We start from the raw sequence: 22,731 nt of genomic DNA, 5'->3' as shown, positions 1-22,731 counted from the left end.
GCACAAGTAGGGCGGGAGGGAGGAGGGGGCGGAAAGAAAGAGAGAGAATATGAATATATCTCAAGCATACTCTGCACAATCAGCACAGAGCCCGATGAGGGGCTCACACACAAACCTCAAGATCATGACCTGAGCTGAAGTTAGACACTTAATTGATTGAGCCACCCAGGCACCCCAGCTATGAGTTTATATAGCCTCTAGCATGTTAGGGAAATTTTTTTCTGTTTCTAGTTTGTTGAGTGTTTTTATCATAAAAGGATGTTGAGTTTTGTAAAAATCCATTTTCGTCATGAATTGAGATAATCATGTGTTTTTCCCCCCTTCATTCTATAATGGGATATACTAATTTGATTTGCTTATATTCTACCAATCTTGTATTATAGAAATAAACTCACTTTATCATGGTGTGTAATGCTTTGAATAGGCTGCTGAATTAAGTTTGCTAGTATTGTGTTGAGGATTTTTGCATCAATATTCCTCTGGGATACTGGTCTGTAGTTTTCTTCACTTGTGGCATCTTTCTCTGACTTTGGTATCAGAATAATGCTAGCCTTATAGAATGAGTTTGGAAGGGTTCTTTTCAGTTTTTGGAAAAGTGAGGAGGATTGGTGTTAACTCTTTAAATATTTGGTGGAATTTATCAGTGAAGCCATCTGGTCCTGGCCTTTTTTTTTTTTTTGTTGGGAGGTTTTTGATTACTAATTCTATCTCTATTAGTTATGGGTCTCTTCAGATTTTCTTTAAAGTCAGTTTTGTCAATTGTGTGTTTTCAGGAATTTGTTCATTTCACCTAGGTTGTATATAATTGTCCATAGTATTCTCTTAATAGCCTTTTTTTTCCTGTAAAATTAGTAATGTCTCCACTTTCATATCTGAGTTTTGTAATTGGAATCTTTTGTTTTTTCTTTGTCTAGTTAAAAGCTTGTCCGTTTTGTTGATCTTTTAAAAAAACCAACCCTTGGTCATTGATTGTGTCTATTGTGTATCAATTCCCCATATCCTTTATCTTGGTTCTGATCTTCATTAGTTCCTTCTTTCTGTAGTTTGCTCTTCTTTTCTAGTTCTTCAAAGTATAAAATTAGGTTATTGATTTGAGATAATTATTTTCTTATAATGTATGTATTATAGCTATAAATTTCCCTCTTAGCACTGCTTTTGCTACATGTCATAAGTTTTGGTATATTGTGTTTTCATTTGTATGAAAGTATGCTCTAATTTCCCTTTTGATTTCTTCTTTAACCTTTTTGTTGTTGTTTAAAGGGTGTTATTTAATTTGCACATGTGTGTGAACTTTCTAGTTTTCTGTTACTAATTTCTAGTTTTATTCCATTGTGATGAGAATACTTCATATGATTTTAGTCTTTACAATGTATTAATAATACTTGTAGACAACATATAGTCTGTCCTGGACAGGGTTTCATGTGCACTTGAGAAAGCTATTTATTCTTTTATTTTTTATTTTTTTATGTTTATTTATTTTGAGACAGAGAGAGAGATGAGAATAGGGGAGGGACAGAGAGAGGAGACAGAGAATCCTGGAGCAGGCTCTGCAGAGGGCCCGATGTGGGGTTTGATCTGACAAACCGTGAGATCATGACCTGAGTTGAAATCAAGAATCAGACTCATAACCGACTGAACCAGGTGCCCCCAAAACTGTTTCTTCTCATGTTGTTGAGTAGAATGTTCTATTGGTTCTTACTGGTTTGTATTGTCATTCAAATGCTCTATTTCTGATTGGTCATCTATCTGATTGTTGTATCCATTATTGAAAGTGGTGTATTAAAATCTCCAAGTAGGGGTGCCTGAGTGGCTCAGTCAGTTAAGCATCCGATGTTAGCTCAGGTCATGATCTTGGCAGTTTGTGGGTTCGAGTCCTGTGTCGGGCTTTGTGCTGACAGCTCCGAGCCTGGAGCCTGCTTCAGCTTCTTTGTCTCCCCCTCTCTCTGACCTTGCCCCACTCATGCTCTGTCTCTCTTTCCAAAATAAATCACATTAAAATAGTAATAAAAAAAAAAATAAAAAAAAAACCCTCCAACTAATGCTGTATTTCTTCCTTCAATTATGTGAATGTTTGCTTTATATATATTGGGATCTTTTCTTTGGTGCATATGTTTATAATTGTTACATCTTCTTGATGAGTTGACCTTTTTATCAATATATTTTGTCCTTTGTCTTTTGTAATAGTTTTTGACTTAAATTCTATTTTGTCTAATATTATTAAAGCTACTCCTATTCTTTCTTGGTTACTGTTTGCATGGAATATCATTTTCTGTCCTTTTACTTTCACCTTAAATGTGTCTCTAGCTTGAAAGTGAGTTTCTTGTAGACAGCATATAGTTGGATCTTTTAAATATATTTATTTGTGTATTTAGATAATATTTATATATATAAATTTTGATAATCTCTTCCTTTAACATAATTACCGATAAGGAAGGATTTACTACTGACATTTTGCTATTTGTTCTCTGTGTGTCTTTATATAGAGTTTTTGTCCTTTATTTCCTCCAGCACTGTCTTCTTTTGGGTTTAGTTAATTTTTTGTAGTGATATTTTTAGGTATTTTGTTATTATCTATTTCTTTTTGAGTCAGTTCTGGTAGTTTTAATCTTTCAAGGAAATTGACATCTCATCTGAATTGTCAGGTTTATTGGCATGAACTTGTTTATAACATTCCCTCAGTATCCTATTAACCTCTGTACAATCTATAGTCATGTGATATCATTCTTTTTAATGGTAATTTTTGTATTTGTTTCTCCTGATTACTTTGGCCTAGAATTTATATTTATTGATTTTTCCTTATAAAACCAGTTTTGGTTTCATTGATTTAAAAATAAATGTTTTTTTAATCTTTATTTTTGAGAGAGAGAGAGAGAGAGAGAGAGAGAGATATTGATTGATTGTGAGCAGGGGAGGGGCAGAGAGAGAGGGAGACACAGAATCTGAAGCAGGCTCCAGGCTCCCAGGTGTCAGCACAGAGCCCCACAAGGAGCTTGAACTGACAAACTGTGAGTTCATGACTTGAGCCAAAGTTGGATGCTTAACCTACTGAGCCACCCAGGTGCCCCTTGTTTCATTGATTTTTTTAAGAAAAAATTGTTTTGCAGGTTTGATTTTATCAGTTTCTGATTTGAACTTTACTATTTCCACTCTTCTGTTTATTTTCTATTTTATTTGCTTTTTAAATTGCCTTAATTTGGAAGCTGAGGTCACTCATGTAAAATAATTTCTTTTCTCATATAGTGATTTAGTGCTAATAAGTTTTCCTGTAAGTGTTGCTTTAATGACATCCCACAAAATTTTGATGTATGTTTTTCTTTTCACTCAAAATGTTCATTTGAAATGCTTCCTATTTCCCTTTGAGCAGTTTGTTATGATGTCCCTTAGTATAGTTTTCTTCATGTTTCTGTGCTTGGGGTTCATTGAGCTTTTTTGATCTGTGGGTTTATACTTTTTATTAATTGTGAAATATATAGGACCATTATTTTTTCAGATCTGTCTTTTGACTTTCTACTTTCTTACTTGTCCACTTAGTTGCCTGCTTATTGAAATTATCTCACGGATCACTGATGCCTTCTCATTTTCTTTGAATTGTCTTCTCCCTGTGTATCCTTTTGGATAGTTTCTGTTGCTGTGTCTTCATATTCACTTATGTTTTCTTCTACAGTGTTGAATTTTTGTTAATCTGTCCCATGTATTTTACATCTCAGACATTGTCATTTCATCTCTAGATGTTTGATTTGAGACTTTTTGTTTATTTTTCTAATGTTTAATTTTGAGAAAAGGAGAGAGAGATTGTATGGCCAGGGGAGGGGCACAGAGAGAGGGGGACAGAGGATCTGAAGTGGGCTCTGTGCTGACAGCAGAGAGCCTGATACAGGGCTCCAACTCAAAAACCGTGAGAACAGCTTAACTGACTGAGCTACCCAGACGCCCCGATTTGGTGGGTCTTTTTAATCTCTCATGTCTACTTAACTTTTTCAACATGTGCTATACAGTTAAAATAGTTTTTAGTTTCCTGTTTGCTAATTCTAACAACTTTGTTGCTTCTGAGTCAGTTTCTGTTGATTGCTTTTTCTCCTTTTGACAAGGCAGGCGATTCCATTGATACAGAGGTGTGCCTAAAAAAAAAGATTACCTTAAAAAAAACTGAATTAAGTATTTAATTAAAAATGCAAGCCCAAATGAACAACAAGAAAAAAGCCAAAATGGTAGTTCTTCTGTGAATATTATGATTTATAGTAAGAAATATATATTTGGTTCCTGGCACAGAGCTTTTAAAACTCTTTGATTTTCTTTTTTTTAAAAAAATTTTTTTAACGTTTATTTTATTTTTGAGACAGAGACAGAGCATGAACAGGGGAGGGTCAGAGAGAGGGAGACACAGAATCTGAAACAGGCTCCAGGCTCTGAGCTGTCAGCACAGAGCCCGACGTGGGGCTCGAACTCATGGACCGTGAGATCATGACCTGAGCCGAAGTTGGCCGCTTAACCGACTGAGCCACCCAGGCGCCCCATAACTCTTTGATTTTCTTAACTAATTGGAGCAGTCTTTGGTTTTTCTTTAAGAAGCCCCTTGCAAGCACAGCTGAGTTTATGTTAATACTGTGACTTCTGGAAAGCCTTTAAGTGTGGAGGCTGGTTGCCTGGAGAGGGAGTTGGGATTTTCAGTCCTACTGTGTTCTTCCCTACCTGAGGGGAGGGGAGAGGGGACTGGAGATTTTATTGTCACTGAAGAGCAATACTGATTTAATCAATCATGCCTAAATAATAAAGCCTTCCTAAAAATGCTAATGAGAATTTTGTTTTGGCAAACACATGGGAGTTCTGGGAAGATGGCACACTTAGAGAGGGCATGGGAGCTTTGTGCTACTCCCCCTTATTTTGCCTTACTCATCTCTCCATCTCTTCCATGTGGGTTATATCCTTTTATAATAAAACGACAGTCTAGTAACTAAACTGTTTTCCTGAGTTCTGTGAGCCACAGATTAATCCAATCAAGGGAGGGGATTATGGGATTGTGGGAACCTTTGATTTATAGCCAGATAGTTGGAAGCACAGGTAACAACCTGGATTTGGGATGGCATCTGAAATGGAAGCAGCAGGCTTATAGGACTTAAAAGACTTATAAGGACTTACAGTTAGCCCTTACCCTGTGGGATCTGATGCTATCAGACTGAATTGAATTGTAGGACATTGATGTCCCTGCAGAGTCAGAGAATTACTTGTAGGAAAAACCCTCACAATATCTGGTCACAGACATGTTCATTGTTGTAATAGAGTAGAGGAGAAACACAAGAGTGTTTTTTGCCTAGACATTCTGCTTTTGGTATCAGCTTTTTGTCATCCACATGAGGAAGTTGAAAAGATAGTTTAATCAAATCTAGTAAGAAGCTGGCAAAATCAAATTTATTAAAAAGATTCTCACTATGGCCACCAGTAAAAGCAAATGAAGAGCCACTTGTAAAACAGAACCACCAGACTTGGTGAAGAAGCAAGCAGTTTGAGCATATGAAAGCTAAAGAGCTCAGTATCTGAGTATGAGATTCCGCAGAGGAACCAAGGAAGGATGAAATGGGGACTTGAAGGGTCTGGGTCCAGATGAGGTACCCTTTCAGGCTACCTGTGTAGGCATTGTTTCCTAAGGATGTTATCTGTGACTTTCACATTTAATATCTCAGAAAAGTAACTTTGAGACTGTTATTAACACATAAATTATACATATGATAGAGACTGTCATTAGATTGTCAGTTAACATGAAAAACAGGAAACTGTAAAAGAGAAAGAGGAGATTGGGAAAGGGAAAGTAAACAAACATTCTGCAACAGCGAGTTTCTTTTCTTGGGTAGATTAATTAGCCAGTAGCTAGCAAAAAGGCCAGTCTGCCCTTGGACATGTTGTCTGGAGTAATTAGGGGAGAAAAACGTTCTTTATTCTCTGAAAAACTGTGAGAATTTAGCTGTAGAATATATATGACAGGTTGTCTCTCTGTAATGTCTACCAGTGGCCTTAATTTATTTTAGTACCTGCACCAAGTCAGAGCCATTTCCCTCATTTGAGTTTTCTCAGGTTTTGTTTTTAAAGCAATATGAATAAAATGGAAATAATTTTATATATTTTTTCATAAATGGCATACTTCTTTATCTAGAAACACGGTGAATACAAGATTTTTTAATATGAGATTTTTTGTTTGTTTAACTGCAAAGAAACTTCACACTTCGGTTTTTCCTTGGGCTGTAATTGTCACTGTCCTTTAATTGCCCATGATTCTAGGTTTGGCTTTATCAGCAACTTTATCACCCGAGCCCAAAACACCAAACTTCTTTTTTTTTTTTTTAATCTTTGGTATACAGAAAGAGCTGGTGTAATGCATATTTTGGAGTGTATTTTTATTATCTAATTTGTGTTTGTAGTGGATCACCAGAAATCATCCAGGAATTACTAATATGTCTCCATATTGGTGACAGGTATTCTAGGAAGTAGTATATGAGTGAGGGTGCTGTTCATCTTAGTTGTGCTGTTCTGAATTAATTGTGACAAGCTAATACGATCTTTTGAAAATTTCTTTCCAAGCTTCTTGAGCTAATGCTTTCCCTCTGGCCAGTGGGGTAGACTGCACGTTAATTTTGATACTCTTTAAAGACATGTGGGCAGTTACTGTTCATTTAAGCCAGATGGCGTGTGTCAACTCCTTTTCCTGGAAAGGGGGAGGGTTTGGGGGGGCGGCTGCTGTGGTAAAACCTTATGTGTCTTTTTATGGAGCTCTTCTCTTTACATAAGTTAGTACTTAGAGAAGATTTTCATAGCACTTTTGAGTACTCCTCTTTGACTTAGGAAGTTTCTTAGCAGATTGGGCCCAGATGTTTTTGTGTGTAAACTCTCCTTTTGCAGTTATGCAGTAGCAAGTGATCATCGATAAAGTCATATAGAACGAATACTGGTTTTTTGGATAAAAACAAAACAAAGAATTCATAAGACAAGGAATAGGGGACTTTTTATTATATTTTTACCAAGATGCCTACAGTCAGAATCTGAGTTAGGGGATTGGCTCTTGATAATGCAGTGTAGATGCTTTTGGAGCCCCTTAGAAAATTGCCCTGATCCAGAATCAGCCCAGTAGTCTTCTCTACATTAGTACCGTGGATTCCAGGACTTGGCTTTTAATGTGCATTGTTAATCACCATACTGCATTGAATTTTATTTTTTCATTAAACTTTTAATTTTTTTCAAGCAAGTACAAATAGGTGAGTGTTTGAATTCTGCAAGCATTTAGCATTTGGTTTTCATTTATCCTGATTAAATCCTAAGCTGCTGAACTTGAGTGATACTTTTTTTAAAATTTTCACATCCATAACTCTAAGAATTAGAATTTTCAGCTTTCTGGTTTTCTTGGTAGTTGATTTTAAAAGTATTATTTTACTGAGATTCTTACTAGTATTTTCATTTTTTTCAAGGTGTTGACTTTAAGGTGAAAACAATTTCAGTGGATGGAAATAAGGCCAAACTTGCAATTTGGGTAAGAGTTTTATTTATTTATTTTTTTTAAATTTTTTTTTTTTTGGGTAAGAGTTTTAAAAATGTATTTAATATAAGTATTCAAATTCTACTTTTTAAAGAAGCAGAAATTGATGTGTGTAGAGTTCTAGAGGTAAATGAACAATTGATATTAAATATCTTTTGGGAAATTTGATATTGATTAAGGGATAAACAATAAATAGTATGGCTTATAATTGGATATGAGATAGATACTTGTTTTACTTAAATTTTTAAAGTATATAATCCCTTAACATTTAAAAGCAGAATAAAGTATAGAAAAATCATCTTGTCTGCCAGAGAGAATTATTGTTATTGAATCTGTTTCTTTAAAGTTTTAAGAAGACAATATAGACTCAGCTAACACTGAGGCAATTATTTGGGAGAAAGGGATGAAGTGATACTTAGGAAAAAATAATTTTTTCATGTTTGTTAAAAGTATAAATATTTATAAAAACTGAGCTTGCCAACTTTGGATTTATTTTTTAATACTGATTCCCAGTCTTTCTTTACTTACTGGCTTCTTTTTATCTGCCCTTGAATCCAAACATTCTGATATATCTTGCTTTCCTAACTAGACCTTTTCGTGGTAGTGCTGACCGAATAAAGTAGCATTAACTGTCAAAAACATCCAAGATGCTCAGTGTCTATGTCTGTCTGCCTGTCTTTTCCCTCCTCCTATCCACCTACTATCTACCTATGTATGTATTTACCTACCTACCTATTTCTATCTAAATGATTGCTAATACATATTTAATATACTAAATATATTATACATATAATTTATAAAAATATACTCTTTTGTGTATCTGATTCCCACATATACTCTAATTAAATATAGAAACCATTTTTATTACATGTGATAATATTAGAACTGGTCAGCAGTCATCACATGAGATGTACTTCAGCATGGTGATTAAATAGTAAATGGACATCAACTACAGATCGAAACAACAAATTTTCATGCATTGTATCATCTGATTCATCTTCCTGGCATTCTCTGAATGGCATATTATTTCTAACACAAGTTTTATCCTAAATAACAACTAACTGTGTGTATCTCATGTTTTCTTGTTAATTTTTTTCTAACATACAGTACTTTACACGATTGGTAGCCTATTTGCCCCTCTCCCTGAAATATAATTATGATATCAATCAGAATAGTAATGTCTAACAGAAAACAATTTGGCATGTATTGGACTAGGCCATAGTGAAATATATTGAACAGTTTAATTAAAAATGCTGGCTTCAGGGCGCCTGGGTGGCTCAGTCAGTTGGGCGTCTGATTTGGCTCGGTCATGATCTCGCCGTTCATGGGTTCAAGGCCCGCGAGGGGCTCTGCGCTGACAGCTCGGAGCCTGGAGCCTGCTTTGGATTCTGTGTCTCCCTCTCTCTCTGCCCCTCCCCCACTCATGCTCTGTCATTCTCTGTCAAAAATAAATAAACATTAAAAAAAATTAAAAAAAAAAGAATGCTGGCTTCTTTCTGTTCAGAAAAAATATGCTACAAATATTTTTTTCCAGTTTGTCATTTACCTTCAAATCTTGTTTAGGATGAGTGTGTGGGGGCGGTGTGGGTGATGAGGGGAGAGATGTTCTTGCCAGACCAAGGTGTTAGTACTTACATGGTCAGACCAGTTATTTTTCTTCATGAATCTGGGTGTCGTGTCGTATTTGGGAAGGCCTTCTCACTCATTAAAAGAAATACATGAATCCATTGTTTGCTCTAATTCTTCCGTGGTTTTATTTATATGCATAAAATCAGTTCCCCTCCCATTTGGATGGCCCTCCCAGGATCAGTCAAATAGAAAAATCAAGTATAGCCCTGTCCTCATTGCTCCTGAAAGTGCTGCACACACATCATGGCCTACTTGGCACCTCTGATGCTATTTTTCTTTACATCCTGCTCTCGCTGCCACTCCCATATTCTAATACTTTGCCTTTCCAGATCCTCCCTAACCCTTTATCCATTTCTATCTTTAATAATCTCTCCTCTCACATCAGAGAAGAAAACCACAGATAATAAGGTCTGCTTTTCTTATCTTACAGAGATGTCATTACAGTTATTGCAGATTCCTGTCTTGAAAACAAACACAAGCAAAAATCTTAACTTTTGACTATTTAAACATATACATTTTATAGTTATTATAACTCCTGATCCCATACTATGGCACAGGGGTTTTGCCCAAATTATCATACCTACTTAAACATCTTTATAAGTGAATCTAAAAAAATTAAGACTCTAAACAGCTGGACTAACTTAAATATTTGTGTATTAAGTTGTGCAGTATTTTAACATCAAAACTTTTTTTTTTTTTTTTTTGCTCTGGGATTTTATTTTAACTAGAATTGCAGTTGTGATTTTTATGTTGTGTTTCATCAAGGCAGTTATTGAACTTGATCTCAGTGAGGACCAAGGGGGAAAAATTCATAGTCAAATGCTTTCTGCTAGTTCTGGAAATTAATTTATTGCAGCATGCATACGGTTTCATTATGCAAACAGAATTTTTCTCTTATAACAAAAAGTCTTGAGACTAAAATATTTCTTGCATGGTCCTTGCCCTAGCCTATGTCAGATTATCCAAATTATAACCTGCTTTAGATAGCAAGTGCACTTCACTTTAATTTAATCTTTGTGTTATAATTTTTTGTTATGTATTATTATTATTTTTATTATTTGTTAACTTGTTTATATTATTGTTTTTGAGAAGTTGACTCAGTCTGCAGATTGAATGATTTTAAATATCAGAGACGTTTTGTAAGAAACTTTGGAGGAAAGGGAGTTTTTGTAAAGAGAGATCATTTTTATCTCAAATTTATCTGTTTAGAAAGTTTAATTTTGTTATCTTTTTCACTTCAACATGGCAGGGTCAGGGGCAGTTTCTGTAGTGGTAAGAATCTGGAAGTGAGGACAGTGTACGTTTACGGAAGCTCATCTGGAGGAAGGGAAGAGTAATGGAAATGTAAAGTGGTTTACTTTGAAAGTTATTTTCATCTTAAGTTTCTCTTCTGGGGCTAAAATTACTCATACACTCTCTAGCTATTGCTCTTGTCTTAAAGCAGTCTGCATTTTGACCAGGCAAAGAAAGTAAGTAATTGCTGGTGCCTGTCATTGCTGGTTTAAAATTCCTCTCCAATCTTATAAACCTCTTAGAGGTTATTAACATGTTTTATATCTGAAGGAGCTTCTGCTTGCCCCATAGCTAAGCTCCAATTTACAGCCATGGGAGTGGCAGCTAAGGTGATGTTTAATATATGTCTTCACTTTTCTTCAGGTTATTTTATATTAGCAGACTGGAAACTTTTTCTTAAAGGCCAGATAGTAAATATTTAGTCTAATCCTAAAGCAGGCATGTGGCAATGCACAAGCAAATGGGCCTGGCTGTGTTCCAGTAAAACTTTATTTAATAAACAGGTGGTGGGCTGAGGGAGCTATTTGTCAACTGCTGTTTTGAAAAATCTTAGGTACCTTGAAGCCACAGTCAAAGGTGGTAGAAAAAAGACGGAAGGAACCAGGCCCAGAAGTACAGACTTGTTAGTTTTTGGTTTTTTTTCTTTCAACAAAAGTTGAGCAACAATCCTGTGGCAAGAATTGCTCTAGGCATGGGGGTTAAACTGGTGATTAAGCAGACGAGGTCTCCTTCCTCATGAAACTTAAACTTCCTAGCTAGTGTACATCTTGTTTATCACCCCTGAGATGTGTCAGAAACATGTGATAACAAGTGGTTTGGTTTTACACATTTTCCTAAAAGAAGATAAATAGAAAACACTTGAAAAGTCCAACCTAAAAATTGCTTACCTAAAATAAGACACTCCTGTAATTCTCTTTTAATTGATTCTATGTTAGAATCACTTGGGAAGATTTTAAAAACTTCAGTCTTACTTTAGACCAATTAAATCGGAACCATTGGGGATTGGACCCAGGCATCAGTATTTTTGACTTCCCAGGAAATTTCATTGTGCATCTCGAGTGGAGAGAACCATGGCTTTCAATGAAATGTGTTTCATGCATGATAAAAATCTTTTTTTTTTTTTAATTTTTAATGTTTTTATTTTTGAGAGAGAGAGAGAGAGAGAGAGAGAGAGAGAGACAGTGTGAGTGGGGGAGGGGCAGAGAGAAAGGGAGACACAGAATCTGAAGCAGGCTCCAGGCTCTGAGCTGTCGACACAGAGCCTGGCATGGGACTTGAACTCACAGACCATGAGATCATGACCTGAGCTGAAGTCAGATGTTTAACCGACTGAGTCACACATGCCCCTCATGTGTGATAAAAATCTTTAAAAAGAACCTCTTTCCTTAGATGCATTTTTTTCTAAAGATGAGTCAGTATTTATTAGTTTTATTATATGTAACAATTGTCAGTAAGAGAATACATCTTTAAATTTCAAGTTTTACATGAGCTTGTGCATAGATATTATTTTTAATAATGCTGTTTGACTTTCTACTCTTAATACATTGAAGATCTATTATATTTTGTTTTATTTAATAATGACTGATTGTCACTTTTAGGATACTGCTGGTCAAGAGAGGTTCAGAACATTAACTCCCAGCTATTACAGAGGTGCACAAGGTGTTATATTAGGTAAGGTTTTACTTTAAGATACTATTGTTGTTTTATTATTGCAGTTTCTGATTTTCCTTGTCTGTGAGGGTCAGCAAGTTTTTATTTTTCTTCAGGTTCGGGGTACCTTTATGTAACTTGAAGTCATATTAGCTTCATTTAATATTAATGAATATTTAAACTTTCAGAATTTCTTTTCAGTCCTTTGTCTAGCAATTAAAAAATAAAGATCAGACTATTTGGTTTTAAAGCACATTTTGGTGTGGACATAATTGAGGATTAATCCACATGTAATTGGCCTGTCTTAAGAGTGTCACCAGAAACTGATCTTCAGTCTGCGTTGTATTGACATATGCTGTAGTTTATAAAAGAAGATGGCTAGTTTCTTGGTGGAGTCTGTTTTATTAGTCCTAAAAAATATCACAAATCACTTAACACTGTTGATTCATAATCACACAGAATTTTTAAAAAGTCTTAAAAAGTACTTGTTATTGATAATCCTGGGAAACTTTTTAAAATAAATATTGATCACTTTTAGGGAGAACATAGCTTGTGAGGTTTTGGTTTTATTTTGTTTTATTTTGTTTTATTTTATTTTATTTTATTTTATTTTATTTTATTTTATTTTATTTGGTTAATTTAACAGCAACTCTTATTTTGGTTCAGCATCTTTAAGTTTAGAAGATACTTTAAATTAATAAGCTCTTTATATATTGTAATGCAGTGTGATGTAAAATGAAAGTGATAACAGGGAAACAATCAGGATCCTATCTACTAACTTTAGAAATTTTTTCAAAATTGCAAATTCTGTTCCTTGTGATAAATAAATTAACAGGGTCATAGATGTTTAAAGTCCTCTAAAATGTTTTGGTATTTTGCCACAGATTTGAATCTAAAATGCTTTTTGTTTTTTGGATAAACATCTTCTATTGTTATGAATGGGAACAGCTGTTGTTTTGCTGAAATTAATTTTCAGTTACAGCACAGGATACAATTTCATTTCTCTCAGTGTGTGTTAATAAAATCGAAGTGTGTGTATGTAAATGTATTATTGTTGTTTAATACACTTGTTTCTTCCATCTGAGTTAGTTGCTACTATCTGATGGTTAAGAATTGAAGACTTAAAAACAGACTTGCTTATATAATAACATTGCTCTTAGTCACATATCAGAAATGTAATGTCATTGCTTCTTATTTTAAATGCTTATTTAATGAGTGAGCCTTTTTATTTCAGTTTATGATGTCACAAGAAGAGACACCTTTGTTAAATTGGATAATTGGTTGAATGAATTGGAAACTTACTGCACGAGAAATGACATAGTAAACATGCTAGTTGGAAATAAAATTGATAAGGTAAGAAGTCAGACAGTTGGCATTTTGACTATATTTTAGTAGTTTGTCTTAATCTTTGCATTTATATTTTAGGAAAATCGTGAAGTCGATAGAAATGAAGGCCTAAAATTTGCCCGAAAGCATTCCATGTTATTTATAGGTAGGTGTATGAACATTTATCCTTTCATTATTAATGAGGAATTTTAAAATGAAGTTTCTGCTACATTTTTTCTCTTTATGACTGTAAAATGTATGTACTTAGTTCAGCATTTTCTTGTGCTATAAAATCGTAACTACAGAGCCAGTTTCTTTTTTCCTTCTGTATAAAAGATAGGATCACATTATGTAAAGTCATGTAGGACACAGGTCAGTTGTCTCTGGGTATAATGGCATTCGGTAAAGCCAGGTGCCCAGTGCCGTGGTTGTACCTTGCTGGTGCTTGTGTTGGTGGCAGTGGCACCACCTGGAAATTTGTTAGAAATGCTTCATTTCAAGTCCAGCCCAGCTTTTCTGTATCAGAGACTGCATTTTAACAAGATCTTCATGTGATTTGTATGCACATTAATATTTGAGAAGCTTGGTAGAATGGGGGCTGACAAACTATAGCATGGGCCAACTCTGGCCCCACCATTTGTATTGGAACACAGCCATACCTACCCAGTTATCTACATGCTGTCTTTCGCTGCGTTCATGCTTCAAGGCAGAGTTTAATAGTTACAACAGAAACCATAATGCATTCAAAGCCTAAAATATTTACAACAAAAAGTTTGTTGACCGCCTGTCTGGAAAAGTGGACTGGCTATATCACTGTGGAGGTTTTAACATTTTAGGTTTCCTGGGCCTTGTCACATGTCTGAAACTGGGCCTGGAAGATGTTTATAGACACCCTAGTTGATTCTGTGTGAAGGCAGCTTTAAGAATTACTGATGTAGATATTCCACTGTGTTAGAACCTTTTAGGAATTAGGAAATGGAAATGAAGAACATCGTATATAGATAGAAGCAGGGTGGTATAAATGGAAGGTAATGGGGAAATTTAGAAAGGAATTGAATACTACCTCTTCTGCTTACTTGCTGGGTGTCCTTCATTTTGATATATTAGTTCAATAAACATTTATTGAACGCATATATAACGACCAAAATGGACAAACTCCCTGCCCTCATGAAGCTTACATTCTAGTAGAGGAAATAGACTTAAATAAGTAAGCAGCACTATGATGGAAATAAAACATTCTAAGGGGAGGAAGTATGATGGGGGTAGGAGGAAATTAGGGAAAGTTAAACTTTGAGATCGTCCCATTTGAGCAAGAATCCATCATATGAAGACCTAGAGGGAGAACATCTCAGGCTGAGACAATAGCACATATTTCCTGAGGTAGGAACCAGTTTAGGTGTGTAAGGGGCAGGAAGAAAGCTTGTGGGCTGAAGGAATGGTATATGTTGGGGGAAAGGATGGTGGTGAAGGGAGATGAGATAGAGGTCATTTGGGCATCATAGGATATGGTGTGGAAGTGGATTTTATTCCAAGTGTGAAAAGCAGGGGAGTAGTGCTGTGATCTGATATTCTTTAAAAAGGCTTGTTTGTATAGAAAATGTTCCATGAGGAGGAGAAGCAAGAGGCTCATCATTCTCTTACAATGGCCCAGATGAATAATGCTGTTGACTTTGAATATGGGAGCGGTTGTGGGTCGTGGAAAGTTGGCAGATCCAGGGGATATTTTGATGGTAAAGGTGGTAGGCTGTGTAGATAGATTGGGTCTGGAGGGTAAGGAAAGAGAGCCATGAAGGATAACGTCGAGTCTTTGGCATGAGCAGATAGGTGGATTGTGCTGCCGTTAACCATGTGTGAAAGACTGAGATAAGAATAGGTTTGGGGGGGGGCGCCTGGGTGGCGCAGTCGGTTAAGCGTCCGACTTCAGCCAGGTCACGATCTCACGGTCCGTGAGTTCGAGCCCCGCGTCAGGCTCTGGGCTGATGGCTCGGAGCCTGGAGCCTGTTTCCGATTCTGTGTCTCCCTCTCTCTCTGCCCCTCCCCCGTTCATGCTCTGTCTCTCTCTGTCCCAAAAATAAATAAAAAACGTTGAAAAAAATTTAAAAAAAAAGAATAGGTTTGGGAAAGTGAGTAGGGAATCAAGAAATGACCTGTAAGAATGACTTGTTTTTCAGATAACTAGTAGACATGCTGGTCATTGGCATTTAGCTGGTGTTTAAAGTCATGGAACTGGAGTGCCTGGGTGGCTGAGTTGGTTGAGCATCCGACTCTTTTGTTTATTTATACTTATTTATTTATTTATATATTTTTTAAACATTTATTTATTTTTGATAGAGACAGAGCACAAGTGGGGGAGGGGCAGAGAGAGGAGACACAGAATCCGAAGCAGGCTCCAGGCTCCGAGCTGTCAGCGCAGAGCCCTACGCGGGGCTCGAACTCACAAACCGCGAGATCATGACCTGAGCCTAAGTCAGATGCTTAACTGACTGAGCCACCCAGGCACCCCAAGCATCCGACTCTTGAATTCAGCTCAGGTTATGATCTCACAGTTCGTGAGTTTGAGCCCTGCGTTGGGCTCCGCCTGCTTGGGAATTCTCTCTCCCTTTCTCTCTGCCCCTCCCCTGCTTGTGCGCTCTCTCCCTCTCTCTCTCAAAATAAATGAATAAACTTAAAAACTTAAAAAATAATAAAGTCATGAGATTGTAGTGATCACAGGAAGAACTGGATAGAAAACGGCTGAAAATTGAAGCCTGGGGTACTCCCAGCAGTTAGAGGTCAGCAGAAAGAGGAAGTGTCAGCAAACAGGTTGTGAATGATGTAACCTTGAGAGGAGGAGTGTTCAGCATCCTGAAAGTCAAAAGCAGACAAAGTATTTAGTACAGGAAGAAAGTGATCAGGTGTATCAACTGCAGCAAGATGTCAAATAAGATAAGGTATTCGATCTGATAAGATAGAGTGTTGGTATTTTTTAAAAGTTTCAATGGAGTGGTGAGAACAAAAGCCTACATAGAGTACAGTTGACCCTTGAACATTGTGGGGTTAGGGATGCCGACCCTCCCACACCGTTGAAACTCTGCATATAACTTTTGACTCCCCCTGAAGTGAACTGCTAATAGCCTGCTGTTGACCTGAATGAAGCCTTCCTGATCGACAGTCAGTTAACATGTAGTTTGTTATGTGTATTACACACTATGTTCTTAAAATAAAGTAAGCTAGAGAAAAGAAAATGTTGCTAAGAAAATCATAAGGGAAAACACCTTTACTATACTGTATTTATAAAACAAAATCCATGTACAGGTGGAGCTGCACAGCTCAAACTTGTGTTGTTCAAGGGTTGACTGTAGTTTGAAAAAAATTGTGAGGTAAGAAAGTGGTAACAGCTTATGTAGGTAACTCCGGATGACGATTTTGCTTTGAAATAGAGTAGAGAAACTGGGTGGCTACCGGAAGGCTTTGTGGGCTGCAGGGCAGGGTGGCTGGTTGCTTGGTCGGTAGTAAGATGGACAGTAATTTTGGTAGGCTTTTAAGCTGACTGATGTGATCCAGTAGTGGGGGTACATGATTTTTCATTGAATGAGAAAGGATGGGATCCCATCCCATCTAGAGCTAGAAAGGGGGTTGCTCCTAGATGGCAGCACAGCATTTCATCCAGTGTAACAAGACTGAAGGTAGAGCCCAAGGCTGCAAATGCAAGCAGGCTCGTTCGTCCCTTAGTGGGATGATCAGTAGCTCCTGTCACGTTGTTTTTATTTTTCTCAACATAAAGTTATGTGATGAGCTGAAATAGAAGAGTTTTATGATGAAGGAATAAGAGAGTCCTCTCAGACAGTAAAAAAAAAAGGTAATTACTAGGGAAAGGTAGGCTAAGGGAGCAGGGCTAACTGTGCACATGAGTTTCATGGGCATAAATGTCAAAGGAGACTGGCGTCCATGGTTGTATGTCATTTATTCAACCGCCAATAGCTGCTTGGTTGCAGGCACAGAACAACCAGATGGTTAAACTTGGAGACTAAGTTTCCTTATTCTGAAATGGGAATAATCTCTGCTTTGGGGCTGATTTTAAGAGCTAACTGAAAAATTAAGGAGGAACTTTGGCATCATATATGAGTAGGGTTTTACAATGTACAATTCTGTCACAAAATTTTGGCCTTATATACTACTGTTGTTATGGATAGAATTTAAATAGCTCAACTTTGAGAGTTGGTAAATTCATGAATATTAAACCCGTGGGGAGAAATTGCTCATGACTTGTCTTTTTATATATTGTCGGCTGATATTATGCCATAATAATTTCCCAGAAAAACATAGGAATATGACCAGAAAAGAATATACTATGACATTTTTTTCTCGGATTTCAGAGGCAAGTGCAAAAACCTGTGATGGTGTACAGTGTGCCTTTGAGGAACTTGTTGAAAAGATCATTCAGACGCCTGGACTGTGGGAAAGTGAGAACCAGAATAAAGGAGTCAAACTGATACACAGGGAAGAAGGCCCTGGAGGCGGAGCCTGTGGTGGTTACTGTTCTATGTTATAAACTCTGGGAAACTCCCATCTCTTGCATATTTGATCAGATAGTGACATCTTTCTGTATATAAACTCTTTAACTGCTATTTTAGGGACCTTGCAGTTTGCACATATTTGTTTTGTATCATGGCAGTAAATATTTGCAAGAAATCCCACTCATCGGCTTTCCCAGGTAAAATGTTATGGTAAGCATGCACAGTTTGCAGTCTACAGTTTTTTATGTAACATAAAATAGGTGTACTTTTATAAGTACATTTGATTTTATGATTTACATTTATCATGTGATAAAAAAAATCCACCTATTTAGTATATGTTGATACAAGGTCTACTTTTGGTCTCCTCTTTGCATAAATACTCCTCTGTCAATTACTGAATTAATTGGTATGTAGAACTCCTAGAACTACTAGGAGACATTCAGGTATCATCAAACCTGGCAAATTTCCTTTCAGGAATAACAAAGAGCATGATTCCACAGCTTTTGTAGGATGTTTGCAGACAGATTCTCTTTTAGTACTAAGCAAAATTCTCTTTAGAGGATGCAATCCAGGCCAATTTATAATTAAATCTCTGTTTGTTCTGATGATGCTTCTGAAATAGCATTGATATGTTTGGTCTTACTTTTACATTTTCTTCAATGAGTAGCTCAGTTGCTTAACTGGAGTTTTAATTCTGTGATATGTACATTGGATTCTGACTCTTTGTGCATCATTTTTAGTTATGTGGTGTTTGGCAAAATGGCAATAAGGTTTTCCCCCATTTTGGTTTCAGAAGGATGAGGATAGTGTGTTTATGTAACTCATGTAGTACTTAACCACTTTTAAAACCAACACCTTTTTCCATAAACGTTGATGGTGTTTGTCCAGGTACCTCAATTGTAGCTCGTGTAATGTTTATGAACATCTGTATCTTACGACTCCCCTAAATGGCTAGTTGATTCAAAAACGTATTTCTGTGTGTTGAGGGTTGGGAAAAAAAGAACACTAAATGACCATTTGAGAAAGACATATTGCTTCCAGATTTTGATGTGTGTGGGAAAATACTGTTGCAATGAAAATCTTGGTAATTTACTGTAACAAGTAGCCAATAGTTTATCAAAACCAACTTGTCCAGACTAATAAATCTTTTCCACAGTATACAGTTTTCTAACCTCTTGCTATTATACATTGCATATTTTTTTTCACTCGTATGTTATTTAACTTACATTGATATCTGCTGTTTTATGCCCCTGAATAAGTTATTTGTCCTTTCAGGCAGGTTACCATGATACCCCCTCAGTAAGATTTCTGATACTAATTTCTGGGTACAAATACTAATTGTATAGAGTTGCAGGTGATACTTTTTGGGGGTCACTTTTGCAATACTCGTGATAGTGGATTTACTTCAAGTTGGGTTCTAAAATGTACATCTTCACATAAGAGAATCTTACATTCTACTTGGTTCACACTTCTTAGACTACATTACATGTGATTAAAGGTTTTATACGTTATATATGTATTTACTAAATATAAAATATTTACTCCTTTACTGTTGGAGAAAGGTAGCTAACACATACTTATGATTTGTTTGTGTCACATTACAGCTGTAGATTTGTGTATTTATGTAGTGTTTGTATTGACAAGACATTTATTTCTTTGTGCTTTTTGCTCTTTGAGCTATATAATAATCTTTTTGTGTATTGGATTGTCCTGTTGATTTGGTCAAAATTTGGATACATATGAGTCACTTACTTTTAAACACTAATTTTGTTTGATAGAATTATATTGTAACCTTTTGTAGTTTTTGAAATAAATATAGCCTGCTTTCCCTAGATGCATTTGCGAAGGAAGTATTCTACATCTCTCTGTTACTTTCATTGGCTGAGGAACATCTGAATGTAGTCTGACTCAGATTCTATTCTGTCATATGGCTTTCACTTTACTATTTTGTTGCAAGCTTATTGTTTCATAGTGGAGGCTTTCTTTTTCTTTTTTTCCAGTGTTTTATTTATTTTGAGAGTGAGCGAGTGGGGAGGGGCATAGAGAGAGAGAGGGAGAGGGAGAAAAAAAGAATCCTAAGCAGCCTCTGTGCTGTCAGTGCAGAGTCGGATGCAGGGCTTGATCTCAGGAGCTGTGAGATCATGAGCTGAAACCGAGAGTCAAATGCTTAACTGACTGAGCCACCTAGGCGCCCCAGTGGTGGAGATTTTCTAAGTGAAGTAGTTATAGCATCTAAAATTGGCCACTTAAATAGCTGAGGATTTTGTCAGTTCTTCATTTTCACATCATTGGAAGTAGTTTAGAAGTACCTTTTGCAGATGGTGCAAATTAGAACAGTTGGAATACAGTGTTTGGGATTCTAGGAGTGCTGACACAGATCTAAGCAAATAAATAAATATTTAATTTATGTTTAGAGTAATAGTTAACATTTACTGAAAGCTTCCTTGGTGCAAAGTGCTGTTCTTAGTGCTGGATTAATTCCTTAAGCCTCACAGCAACCTTAAGAGATTGGTTGGTACACCTGTTATGCCCATTTTAAAAATGAGGATAGTGAAACCTAGATATGTTAGGTAACTCCCCAAAGATCACATAGCTTAATCAGTGATGGAGCTGGATTCCAGTGAAGGCGTTTTTTATATGTCTATACTCCTAACCACTGTTCCTTTTGTGTGGCTGTTTACTAGCTTTTTGTTTTAACACAACATGGTAAAAGGAGTTCCCCTATTTTTTAAAAATCATTCTTTTGTTATTTACTTTAGAAAATCTGAACTACTTCTATTAAGTAAATTCCATTGGTATAAACTAACCAGGTAAGTCATTTGACCTAAAAGTTAAGGTAGGAGAGTGGGTAGTCTTTTAGTTCTTTGGCCTTCTCAGGATTGAATGAAAATCCCTGGTTTAGGAAAGATACAAAGGCAGGGGACATGTGGGACCTTAACTTTTTAATTGGCCCTGAGAAATGAAATTAAATCTGGGAACAGTCTTTTGCTCAAAATTGAAATCTGGGGCGGCGGGGGGTGTTTTCATTTCGAGTACTTAGTTGCCATATCTGCAGATTCACACTTGGTGTTAACTTTCTAGTTGAATGCAGTGGCATTGAACTTGATTTTGATTCATTGTACTTTTCATACTCAAGAAGTATATGTGATTCTGCACAAGTGTGGGACTGGCCCCGTAGCTCATAAAAGAATCCTTATATCATTACTTTTTCTATCTGTGAGATGGCACAGACCTACCTCATATCCATGATATCCTTAAAGATGTTTTTTAATGTTTTTTATTTATTTTGAATGAGAGAGTGAGGGAGCATGAGTGGGGGAGGGACAAAGGGGGGCGGGGGATAGAGAGGATCCCAAGCGCTTTGTGCTGTCAGTGCAGAGCCCAACACGGGGCTTGATCTCATAAATCATGAGATCATGATCTGAGCCAAAATCAAGAGTGTCGGATGCTTACCCATAACTGAGCCATCCAGGTACCCCCCCACCCACCGCCCGCCCAACATAGTATCTTTAAACACAGTTTACTGTATAGTTTTTCTGATTTTCAAGTAAACTGGTATATTCCTCTAGGTCCTTTCATTTGTAGGTCTTCTCAGTATTCAAATATTATGCTTCTGTATCTTGGGTTCCATTTCACTAGTCATACTTTGGAAGTTTTTTGATAAAAGCATTTAATGTTTCCAGAAGACATTCTAGTTCTGACCCCAGCCACACCTTGGGTTATTAACTAGAGATTCCATCCTGGGTTTTGTCTAAGAATGTTGAAAGAAGTGAATAAGAAGAAGTAGGCTAAATCAAGACTTGGAGCTAAGGAATATAAATACAGATTTACCCAGATCTCTTTTTTCCCGTCCAAATGGGAACATCTCTTCGGAGGGGGAAAAAAGGAGTCAACTTCTGTTATGGGGCTCTAAATTTTCCTATTGTTATTAGCTTTCTGTTTCATATTTAAGAATCGGTGTTGTTTCTGGTTGTGGTATAAAGTTTGGGTGCCTCTTAGAGCTGTTTTGTTACACACACATTTCCAGTTGTGTGAGCACCTATTGTCAGTCCTGCCCTCCCACACCTCTCTCACACACAAACGGTACTTTTTTTTTTATTATTAGCCTGATAAGCAACAGATTATTTAATTTTATTTGTATTTTTTTGACTACTAGTGAGATTGGGCACTTTTAGTATTTTATTGGATATTTGTATTTTCTTTAATTCCTTGCTCATGTATGCCAATCCAGCATTCGCTTCCATGTCTTCTTTGGATAACCAACTTCCTCCCATCATGCATGTGGTTTAGACGGGATTGTCACACCCCCAGCTCCAGCTAGAGTTGACCTGGTTATCTTTAACCAGTGCTACTAACTCTCCCTTTTCCCCCACCCCCCAAAATAAATGGTTCAGGGATAGTCACCTGACCCAGCTCAGGCTACTTAGATAAAAGATACTTGCTGAGGCTTCCTTAGGACCTGCTGAAAGAAGATACCTTCTTGGAGATAGTGCGGTGCAAAGACTCATGTTTTGAACTTGCTGCAGCTAATTTTTTCTACTACAAAAGAGTCAGCCTCAGGGCTGTACCAAAAAAATGAGAGGGAGTCTAAGTTGGAGCCCTGATGCAATTTGTAACCTCTGGATCAAGTTGGACCTGAAATCAGATTTGCTTCTGGACTTTTTACTTATGTGAGCAATAAATTCCTTTTGTGTTTTAAGCCAATTTGAGTCGGATTTTCTTTTTTCTTGGAACCAAATGTATGCCACATGAGTGTATGTGTTCTTATTAGTAGGGGCTTTTTGTACACTGAGTTCAATATGTTGATATTTATTTGCA

General features: G+C 36.6%; 1 protein-coding gene across 1 annotated transcript in view; it reads left to right on the top strand.

Moving 5' to 3' along the window:
• Positions 1–19,747, top strand: part of RAB18 (RAB18, member RAS oncogene family) — a 37,463-nt gene extending 17,716 nt beyond the window's left edge. Inside the window, exons 3-7 of the mRNA XM_019465267.2 lie at positions 7,452–7,513; positions 12,040–12,112; positions 13,326–13,444; positions 13,517–13,583; positions 17,773–19,747. Of these exons, the coding sequence (XP_019320812.1) occupies positions 7,452–7,513; positions 12,040–12,112; positions 13,326–13,444; positions 13,517–13,583; positions 17,773–17,948 (497 nt within the window). The 3' untranslated portion in view covers positions 17,949–19,747. The remainder of the gene's footprint in view (positions 1–7,451; positions 7,514–12,039; positions 12,113–13,325; positions 13,445–13,516; positions 13,584–17,772) is intronic.
• The last annotated feature ends 2,984 nt before the right edge of the window (positions 19,748–22,731 follow it).

Source organism: Panthera pardus, unplaced genomic scaffold (genome assembly GCF_024362965.1).
Source record: "Panthera pardus isolate Hobbes unplaced genomic scaffold, ASM2436296v1 HiC_scaffold_6, whole genome shotgun sequence".
NCBI classification, from domain to species: domain Eukaryota; kingdom Metazoa; phylum Chordata; class Mammalia; order Carnivora; family Felidae; genus Panthera; species Panthera pardus.
This window is presented reverse-complemented; position numbering and strand designations above follow the sequence as displayed.